This window comes from Schistocerca americana, chromosome 8 (genome assembly GCF_021461395.2).
Source record: "Schistocerca americana isolate TAMUIC-IGC-003095 chromosome 8, iqSchAmer2.1, whole genome shotgun sequence".
NCBI classification, from domain to species: domain Eukaryota; kingdom Metazoa; phylum Arthropoda; class Insecta; order Orthoptera; family Acrididae; genus Schistocerca; species Schistocerca americana.
The window spans coordinates 277,580,178-277,591,598 of NC_060126.1; the positions used below are offsets into that span (position 1 = coordinate 277,580,178).

The 11,421-nt window shown below is 42.9% G+C and overlaps 1 protein-coding gene across 1 annotated transcript in view; it reads right to left on the reverse strand.

Moving 5' to 3' along the window:
* Positions 1 to 11,069, reverse strand: part of LOC124545764 — a 114,897-nt gene extending 103,828 nt beyond the window's left edge. The window contains exon 1 of the mRNA XM_047124709.1: positions 10,989 to 11,069. Coding sequence (XP_046980665.1) covers positions 10,989 to 11,069 — 81 coding nt within the window. The remainder of the gene's footprint in view (positions 1 to 10,988) is intronic.
* Between the last annotated feature and the right edge of the window lie 352 nt (positions 11,070 to 11,421).

An 11,421-nucleotide genomic window follows, 5' to 3' on the forward strand; every position in this document is an offset into this window, starting at 1 on the left:
TCTGGCTGACAATTCCTTCTACTCCATAGAAAAAATTCTTTTATTGTAAAAGATGTTGGGTAGGAATTACTAACACTCTCTCTCTCTCTCTCTCTCTCTCTCTCTCTCTCTCTCACACACACACACACACACACACACTCACACTCACACTCACACACACACACACTTATATATACAGGGTGGTCCATTAATCGTAACCGGGCCAAATATCCCAAGAAATAAGCGTCAAACGAAAAAACTACAAAGAACGAAGCTTGTCTAGCTTGAAGGGGGAAACCAGATGCCGCTATGGTTGGCCCGCTAGATGGCGCTGCCATAGGTCAAACGGATATCAACTGCGGTTTTTTTTTTCAAATAGGAACCCCCATTTTTTGTTACATATTCGTGTAGTACGTAAATAAATATGAATGTTTTAGATGGACCACTTTTTTCGCTTTGTGACAGATGGCGCTGTAATAGTCACATACATACGGCTCACAATTTTAGACGAACAGTTGGTAACAGGTGGTGGTGGTGGTGGTTAGTGTTTAACGTCCCGTCGACAACGAGGTCATTAGAGACGGAGCGCAAGCTCGGGTTAGGGAAGGATTGGGAAGGAAATCGGCCGTGCCCTTTCAAAGGAACCATCCCGGCATTTGCCTGAAACGATTTAGGGAAATCACGGAAAACCTAAATCAGGATGGCTGGAGACGGGATTGAACCGTCGTCCTCCCGAATGCGAGTCCAGTGTGAGTTGGTAACAGGTTTTTAAATTAAAATACAGAACGTAGGTACGTTTGAACATTTTATTTCGGTTGTTCCAATGTGATACATGTACCTTCGTGAACTTATCATTTCTGAGAACTCATGCTGTTACAGCGTGATTAAACGGCTCTGAGCACTATGGGACTTAACATCTATGGTCATTAGTCCCCTAGAACTACTTAAACCTAACTAACCTAAGGACATGACACAACACCCAATCATCACGAGGCAGAGAAAATCTCTGACCCCGCCGGGAATCGAACCCGGGAACCCGGGCGCGGAAAGCGAGAACGCTACCGCACGACCACGAGCTGCGGACACAGCGTGACTACCTGTAAATACCACAATAATGCAATAAATGCTCAAAATGGCGTCCGTCAACCTCAATGCATTTGGCAATACGTGTAACGACATTCCTCTCAACAGCGAGTAGTTCGCCTTCCGTAATGTTCGCACATACATCGACAATGCGCTGACGCATGTTGTCAGGCGTCCTCGGTGAATCACGACAGCAAATATCCTTCAACTTTCCCCACAGAAAGAAATCCGGGACGTCAGATCCGATGAACGTGCGGGCCATGGTATGGTGCTTCGACAACCAATCCACCTGTCATGAAATATGCTATTCAATACCGCTTCAACCGCACGTGAGCTATGTGCTGGACACCCATCATGTTGGAAGTACACCGCCATTCTGTCATGCAGTGAAAAATCTTTTAGTAGCATCGGTAGAACATTACGTAGGAAATCAGCATACATTGCACCATTTAGATTGCCATCGATGAAATGGGGGCCAATCATCCTTCCTTCCATAATGCCGCACTATACCTTAACCCGCCAAGGTCGCTGATGTTCTATTTGTCGCAGCCATCGTGGAATTTCCGTTGTCCAATAGTGCATATTACGCCGGTTTACGTTACCGCTGTCGGTGAATAACGCTTCGTCGCTAAATAGAACGCGTGCAAAAAATCTGTCATCGTCCCGTAATTTCTCGTGTGCCCGGTGACAGAACTGTATACGTCGTTCAAAGTCGTCGACATGCAATTCCTGGCGCATAGAAATATGGTACGGGTGCAATCGATGTTGATGTAGCATTCTCAACAGCGGCGTTTTTGAGATTCCCGATTCTCGCGCAGTTTGTCTGCTACTGATGTGTGGATTATCCGCGACAGCAGCTAAAACACCTACTTTGGCATTATCATTTGTTGCAGGTCGTGGTTGGCGTTTCACATGTGGGTGAACACGTCGTGTTTCCTTACATAACTTAACTATCCGGCGAACGGCCCGGACACTTGGATGATGTCGTCCAGGATACCGAGCAGCATACATAGCACACATCCGTTGGGCATTTTGATCGCAATAATCATACATCAACACGATATCGACCTTTTCCGCAATTGGTAAACGGTCCACTTTAACAAGGGTGCCGGCCGAAATGGCCGTGCGGTTAAAGGCGCTGCAGTCTGGAACCGCAAGACCGCTACGGTCGCAGGTTCGAATCCTGCCTCGGGCATGGATGTTTGTGATGTCCTTAGGTTAGTTAGGTTTAACTAGTTCTAAGTTCTAGGGGACTAATGACCTCAGCAGTTGAGTCCCGTAGTGCTCAGAGCCATTTTTTTTAACAAGGGTAATGTATCACGAAGTAAATACCGTCTGCACTGGCGGAATGTTACGTGATACCTACGTACTTATACGTTTGTGACTATTACAGCGCCATCTATGACAAAGCGAAAAAAGTGGTCCAACTAAAACATTCATATTTCTTTACGTACTACACGAATATGTAATAAAAAATTGTGTTCCTTTTTTTAAAAAAAACGCAGTTGATATCCGTTTGACCTATGGAAGCGCCATCTAGCGGGCCAACCACAGTGCAATCTGGTTTCTCCCATCAAGCTAGACAAGCTTCGTTCTTTTTAGTTTTTTCGTTTGACGCTTATTTCGTTAGATATTTGGCCCTGTCGCTATCAATGGACCACCCTGTATATATAAACCTTATAAATGTTAAGCGTGTAGCTATACAGGGTATTCGACAATTCCCGTTACGAACTCCTAGGGCCTGTAGAGGGGGCTGAGTAGATATTTTGAATTGGAACGCATGTCTGGTAACGTGCCGCTTCCGTGCCACAACCATTTTAAAACATGTTGGAAACGCGACTACTTCAAGTAATTAATTAGGCGTGATGCAGTACATCACTTGTTTTATGTGTACGGCTGGTCCCGACGGAGGTTTGTTTCCTCCCTCGGGCGTGTGTGTGTGTGTGTGTGTGTGTGTGTGTGTGTGTGTGTGTGTGTGTGTTCGTCCTTAGGATAGTTTAGGTTAAGTAGTGTGTAAGCTTAGGGGCTGATGACCTTAGCAGTTAAACCCCATACGATTTCACATACATTTGAACTTGTTTTATGATTCCACTCATTAGCCACAGAAATTGCTGGTGCACTCGTTGACTGGTTGTCTTCAGCGTGATGCAGTACGGCACCTTCCGATTGGTGTGCGCGATATCTTTTTGGCATACCAGAGCCACGGCTTCTGACGTGAAGGTACTCTTTCTCGAAGCTGTTGAGAAATTGTGGCGAAAAGGGTGTGCGGTGGAGTCTGACGTTGTGGAGAACGATCTTGATAAAGGTGACGAGCGGCTCTTCTATAACCGTGAGCTTCGCCATACAGGAGAATCATATCTGTGTATTCTGCTAACGCGTACTTAACCATGTTGCTCTGACACTGACAGACACTTGAATGAGGCTCGAACCGGGTGAGACGGGTTGGACAGACGTCCAGTGACATTAGCCGATGCGATGTAATCACCCCCCCCCCCCTCCCACACACACACACACACACACACACACACACACACACACAGAGTGACTACCCAGTTGCATACCTACCTTGCAGACATGTTTCAAACGGCTGTAGCATGGAAACTGTACCCTGTACTTACAAATTGATGTGTGACATGAATGTAGAATGACTCGTTGCACATCTTTACGATTTATCATGAAGAATGATCCGTGAAACATGAAAGTAACTAACTAAGCTTTTCAAGCTACATTAGTCGGGTACTGGTCCGCCTCCGTAGCTGAGGTGGTCAGCGCGTCTCACTGGCATACGGAGAACCTGTGTTCGATTCCCGGTACAGCCAGGGCCCTTTTCCTTTCCTGGGAGGACTGGAAAGGTGTCTACAAAACATCGTGAAAGTTCGTCTCGGCAGGAAACAGAGCTTCAGTTTCAGCATTTTTACTGTCCAGAAACAGTAGTGATCTTTCGCTCTTTAGGATCAGAGTAAACGGTGTATGCCAGGCTTCCTTCATTTGCAGCGCAAAAATTTTTATCTTTGGTACGAAGTTCTGTGGCCTCTGAAACAACGGTTCCATTTGAATTATACTGTTTCTGACGAAAGGAGTCGAGTTACAGAACAACACATTATAATCGAGTATTTATGAACAGACTGAACAATAAATAGTGGTCAATGGATTAATTAATTATCGAAATTTTAATTACTGTTATGTAATTGTTCGTGGTGAAGAATTTTGCACGTTATCTAAATTGTTCATTTGAATTTTTTGAAACAGAACTTTTAGTTTTTAGCAAAAAATTAACTGTATTTAAATTTCAGTTGAAAAGTAAATTTGACTACAAAACGAGATTTTCACCGGAAATAACTGAAGAAAAAGAACGCTACAAATTTTACACAAAAGCATATAATTGTTTGTCATTTCTAAGAAATAATAAAAGAGAAAGGAAATTATGGTAAAAATATTAATTAAAAACTTAAAAATTCATTCATAGTTTATAATAATGACAGAAAGTAGCTGTTCTGCTAAATATGTCTACACAATGTACCTTTATCTGCTTGTAGCCCGTGGAAACGGACAACTGAACATGAAAACGTGAGTTCTCCAATCTCAGCTTTCACCCTTCAGCACCAACTTTTCGTAATGTCCAATATAGTGATATTATCATGGATTACAACATGAGTTAGGAGCAGAGTTTCAAAAAATTAAAATCCTTAGGAGAATACCGCTGATTTTTTTGTAGTATTCAGTCCCGCATTACTCTTCGAAATACTCTTCGAAAAGGGCAGCGAACGGTGGACGGACTAAATTTTATTTTACTTGACTATTTTACTTGATAGCTTGATTCCACTTATCTTGAAACGTATACCGCAAAAGTCTGAGGGAGTGTCAGAATTTTTCGGCCTTTCTTCGACGCCTACATTTATAACCGGCAATAATAATAATTAAAAAACAAAAATGGTTATTGAAAAAAGCAGTTATTTTGAACCGTTTTAACAGTCAGTTTAATCTAGAGATGAAAAAAAATGGTGTAACCAAAAACCGGTTGTTTCAGCGATGTCCGCCATCCGTATCCCAGAGTGATGAGCAATACTCAGGAATCGGCCCAAATAGTTTTTTTGCAAGGCATTTCTTTTGTTGGAGAATTACGTTCCCGTAAGATTCTTCCAAAATAAACCTCAGCCTAGCATTTGCTGTTCCTAGAGTTTGTTGTACACGGTCATTTCACTTTAGGTCGCTCTAGATTGTTACTTCTTGATATTTTACGGTTCTTATTGTTTCCAGTGATTTGTCGACAGTAGTGTAATCGTACAGTTGTGGATTACTAACCGATTTAGTTGCTTTTCTGTTCTGAGAAAACTTATTTCAATAGTGTCATTCCGGCGTTTGTGCAATGATTGAAGAGAGGGGACGAATTACGATCTTCCGCGGTGAAACAGTTTCGAAAGACCGAGTTCAGTACAACGGCCTCCTCTCTGCCATCCCCCGTTTCGGCGCCAGTACGGTCACCGAGCGACCGAATAGATTATTTTCAACCGTTATCTGACTTTACATTAGACCAAAATTTCTTAAGGCTTGAAGATAGGTCGTCGGCATATTTTACTTCCAAATTCACTGAACGCTTCTCGCACCGCTCTCCTGGCGCTCATTTTCGCTAAGTTCAGCTTTTGTTTGGCATCTACGCTTTGAATTCCCGCTCACCTTGTTATGAAGCTCTCTTTGCTTTCATAGTAACTTCCTAACGCGACTACTGAATACTGATGTTCGCTACTTTACCCATCTGCGAGTGCAGCTCCGGCGCGTGCGTAACGATAATTCCTGCTCCTGGGCCCGATTAACCATCGCCACTGGGCGTATCTTTCAGAGACGAACACACCAACGATCACCACCTGAAGACGTCCAACCGTTCTCTCGATGAAATATTGTGGGCCTTGCACAATGTTACAAGACAAGAAAAGTCTCGAAGTGCTTCTTCATGTTGGACAACTGAGAAATGGATGGTTGCATCCAATCACGATGTACGTCTTTCGAAGATGATTCATTGGAAGTGAGTCTCTACATAGCAACTACGTACGATCATTTCAAGGTAGTACAGGACGATCTGAAGTATTTTCAACCGACGGTGCTTGTAAATTTTCGATGTACTGCGGCAAACGCAAACCGTTTCAAAATCAATTGCTTCGACATCTATCGCGATGGTGTTTAGGAATTGCAGTTGGCCGTCTCTACTATCAAGCACGATATTTCATCGGGCACCTGCCAGAAATCTTCCTGCGAGCCGTTGAAGAGTGAGATTGGAGTGCCACGTTGCATTTCGCGCACCCCACGATGTTGCAAGTGCGAACTTCAGTTATCCCGTGGGTTACCGTTCGCCGTTGCCCTCAGCGTATTCTCTCATCTTCGCCGAGAGCGGACTGCGGAAATAATGGGATTCCATGCATTATCCAATTACTCACAGCCGCTGCCCCGGTAAATACAGTTTGCCGGCATGCCTATCCCCACGGACCCTTTAATAATGGAATCCCGAAGCGATGTAACCAGTAGCCAAAATTCTGTGTGATTCAGAAAGATTCATCCGATTTCAGACGACTTCAACCATACAGAAATGAAGATAGAAAGTTGGGATGAATTTTAACTTACGCATAGCACTTGGATGTTTTTCTTTTCAGAAGAAGCATCCGAATTCACAAGGGTGTATCTTTTTCATGATCGCACATACAATCTTGTGTAACTTTTATGATAAAAGCTTTCAGGTACCTTTCACTAATGTTCTAAGTTCCCTCCAGGTAGCTCAGACTCAGTGTTATCGAAAGGAACATTGCACTGCATTTTCTGCTTTGTTTTCATGCTATAAGTTTTTGACTGGTTTCGATCTAGTTTTCAGTCGTTTACTATCTTACTCGAACCTTCCCATCTCGACGTGCTCAATATCATCTACAATCTGTTACGCATATATTCTAGTCTTTGTCTGTCTTAGTATTTTCTCCCTTTCTATTTCTCCTTCCTCTGTGAAGTTAATCATTCCTGGACTTTACTCGAGGTGATGACAGTGAGAATGCTTTGGATGTCCTACTTGCTCAATGCTGACCAATAGAAAAGCAAACGTAAAACCGATGTTCGGATAGTTTTAAATAAAGAGTATTACTGTTTCTACCGTTGATACCCTCTCACTTTCATCTATTCGCACAGCTAAAAGATTTTGTGGCTGTAAAGCACTTGGGAGGCGAGTGAAGAATTAAGCTTATTCGTATTGAGCTCCGCAGCTGAATAAATAAATTAATAAAAACCACCGCCTCTGTATTTTAAACCAGGGCTGGTTTACGGTCTAAATGAACATCTTCAGGTGACCTGCAGTTCAAGGAGATAAAGATTACGCTACAAGTCACTAAAATATTCAAATAACGCGAGTGCACATCTTGTGTATATGTAACTCACATCAAAAGTAGTACTCTTCGTAACTAATTCTCACAAAGTGGCATGAATGTGTCGATGTCATGACTCAAATGTGTCAAATCGCCATACCAACGGTAAAAAGCACATTCTGAAACTGACTACATGCAGGGAACGTGACGGCTGCGCTATACTGGAATGTTACGAAAGAAGTAAAAGTGTAACCATCCTACTCGGCCATCTACCGCGTGTGGTACATCGATTTTAGAATGTAACAATCGAGTCAGACAAAGGTAATGACCTAAACACAAGAGTGAAACCTAAGAAATGAATATAGATACTAGATCTAGCTAAAAGTAAAATACAAAAAAAAAATGGTTCAAATGGCTCTGAGCACTATGGGACTTAACATCTGAGGTCATCAGTCCCCTAGAACTTAGAACTACTTAAACCTAACTAACCTAAGGACATCACACACATCCATGCCCGAGGCAGGATTCGAACTTGCGACTGTAGCAGCAGCGCGGTTCCGGACTGAAGCGCCTAGAACCGCTCGGCGACAACGAAACAAGCCAAAAGCACAATATAACGGTACCTGTGTAATGGCTAGTATGCTACTGTAGAGCCTACACATCACCACCACCACCACCACCACCACCACCACCACCACCACCACTATTATTAATAGTGGCACTGATCACTACAAAGCATTGGCAGCCCGAAATCTTTCAATTTTCACCATTCCAGAGGTGACGATTTCAGCAATCATATGACTTACAAACAGTAAATATAGCGCACACATTTTAGCTTGGTTGATTTCAAATGGAGATTTAGTGAGTCAGAGAAGCAAGTGTTAAAAGGGAGAGTAGTGTGGCAGAGGAAGCATATTTTGTGACAATCCCCTACCGTAAATAGTGGATAGTTGGATTTCTTTTCTGGCAAGGAGCTGTACATACATTCGCGATGCACTTATAATTGCATCAGCATTCTAGAAAGAAAAAGTTGTTAGAAATAAGTAGTACGAACACGCTCACTCACTAACCAGTGCCTGGTTTAATAAAACACCCACAAAAACTACGTATCACTTATCTTACGTTATTCAAAAAGTCAGAATCTTCCTTTTGGTTTTAAAGTTCAGTTAGGCGCTAATGCTGGTGATAAGGGGAGGGGGTTGTAGATAGTGTCTGATTGCACTCATGGGTAATGGCGTAGGAAACGTTGGGAACCGCAGATTTAGAACGCAAATGGTGTGTGTACTTGAAATACAGCTGTACTGGTTTTCATTAACATTGACATTTACGAAGTTCTCGCAGCCGCATATTTTGTAAAATTTTCATAACACACTTGAGGAATGGAATGAACTAACCGAAAAAAAAGACAGTACACAGATCTAAAATACCACTGAGTTGAAAAATATAAGTATTTTTTATCAATAAACCAAACAGTGACTATTGAACTGGGTGACTTATGCAATATTTGAAAACTGCAGCACTGACTCGCACTATTCTGAGTCCCAGAAACAATCCTTCGTGCGCTACCTCAGTTGTGTACGTACAAGAAAGCTACATTCTTCATGCAGCAGATCGGATTTCAGTGCGTTTTATCTTCTCGTCACAACCCTCCAGGAATTCGGCTGTTTACCGATTCCAAAGCCATCGTATGGTCATACGCGCCACACCTACTGCTCGGACATAACATGTCCCCCATGCTAGTACGTTACAGAATAAGAAAGGACAAGACACTCTATTCGTGGTGACTTGCATCTAAAGCGTTTAGAGGCAGTGTTGATGTCATCTGTTCGAGATAGATGTCACTTAGAACTGCAACTCGAAAGCAGCTAATTCTTAAAATGGATTGGAGGTTATGGTCGCCTCTTGTCAATGATTTAAATGCAGCCAAGGTGAGATTACAAAATGAAAAACTATAAACGTTCAGCGAAGTTTTTTGTTACCTATTACGTCTACGTAGTATCTTAGCAGCAACTAAAATTGATACTTTTTTAAAAGTGTTTTACTAATTGGTACACTATTCCGGCATATGGGCGCGATCACCCATCCTCATAGATTTCTTTTATGTGTTTGTTTGTCTGATCGTATCTCCAACATTCCTGTTTTTGTAGAGTGCTGCCCAACTGCATTAAAAATGTTTTCAGTTACTAATTCGCCAATCCCACGCCTTTCGTTTTATACCAGAAAGGAAAATAAGCAAGTGAACTATTATGGGTAACACACAGTGGGATATACGAAGCGTTGTTCGGATAGCCGAAGCGAGTAAGAGGACAGCTCGCGTAAAGCGAGAAATCCGGGTTCGTGTCCCGGCCTGTAACAAAGTTTCATTTGTCTGCAATAAACTGTGCATGCATGGATGTCCGAAGGAACATTACATCGAACTTTACAGAGATCGTCAAATACAGACACTGCACCTGTGCGCTATGAACATGTACCTCCAATCTTCTATGCTCACTGAAAACCCGGTAATAACATGAAGCAAAGCAGTCTTGTTTTTAGAACTTTTGAACAAAAATGGTTCAGATGGCTCTGAATACTATGGGACTTAACTTCTGAGGTCATCAGAACCTAGAACTACTTAAACCTAAGTAACCTAAGGACATCACACACATCCATACCCGTGGCAGGATTCGAACCTACGACCGTAGCGGTCGCGCGGTTCCAGACTGTAGCGCTTAGAACCGCTCGGCCACTCCGGCCGGCAACTTTTGAACATCCGCAGGTTGAGAACAACCCTTCTAGTCAGTTTCAACCCTGCCATGTCACAACGCTAAAAACTGTCTTTTTCAGGATATAAAAAAGAAACAGTGGTGAAAGCTGTTTCCAGGAAACCGCAAAAAAGGGTACCAGGTGACGATAAAATACATTCAAAAACTAAATTTTGCATGAACACTCTTGGCGAAACGGTCCGTTGACAAATTTATACCGCATCCTTACTTCATACAACTAGAAATCGAGAAAAAAAAATTGAGGCTCCAGAAGACATGGCCAAACGTCAATGTAACTTCGAGCACGTACACACAAGCGGCGTGTACGTAAATTAATACAGTTGCAGTGCTCTCTGACAACTAAAATGGCCACCAGAGTGCATTAGTGTTGTTCGTTTTCGATGTTGTTACAGAGCCTGGAATGGAATATAAGAGGCGTGAACAGTATCGCATGTTCAGTGATCACTGTAAAGGATACGGAAATGCCGCGTACTCGTGTGAGACAGTGCCTCACAGTGTTTGAAAGGAGCGTTATTGTAGGTCTACATTTAGCCGTCTGGTCGAATAGTGGAACTCTGGATTTCTGGGGCATTCGGATGTCAGCCACCGTATGTACCAAATGAGAACGACGGAATTTCATAGGTTGGAAGTTCTGATGTGAGACTCGACGAGGAATTCACGCGAGCAGCAAAAAGAATGAGGGCAGGAATGCTATGAGAAAGGTCGGAGCTGTTAGCGGACCAGACAAGGGCTTCGTTTTCTCGCCCTTCGCTCCCCTTCTGGCAGCTGTATCGAAACGGGTGGAAGACGTCGGAGCTGTTATAAGAGGCATGCCCCGCCTACTCACCCTCCAGTCATCCGACACCCTTGTTTTCTCAACACGCAACGGCTGACGCCGCGCCTGCGCATTCTCCACCAAGAACAACATCTCCGCAGGAAAACAGTGCCTCCATTCGCCACAAATAAACCCCATAGTTCAGTTCCAGGCTATGCAGCACTTATACTTAAATCCTGCCAGCTATGGGTTGATTACACTGTCCACGATTTGTCTGACGACTAAATAAGCTGCGTAATTTCTTCACGTGTAAAAGTGAAACGTTCTTTACTGTAAATAAATGCACAAGAGAAAGGAAGCAGAGAGCACGAGCTTTTCTTCTCTGCACAAATTTTTACACAGCACTATACTGCTAATGCTAATCGGTAATATGATTCTCTTTTTACTATTCGTTGTAGATGCTACCCTACATTTTTTCGTATTAGCGACATCAAAAAAAGTTTTG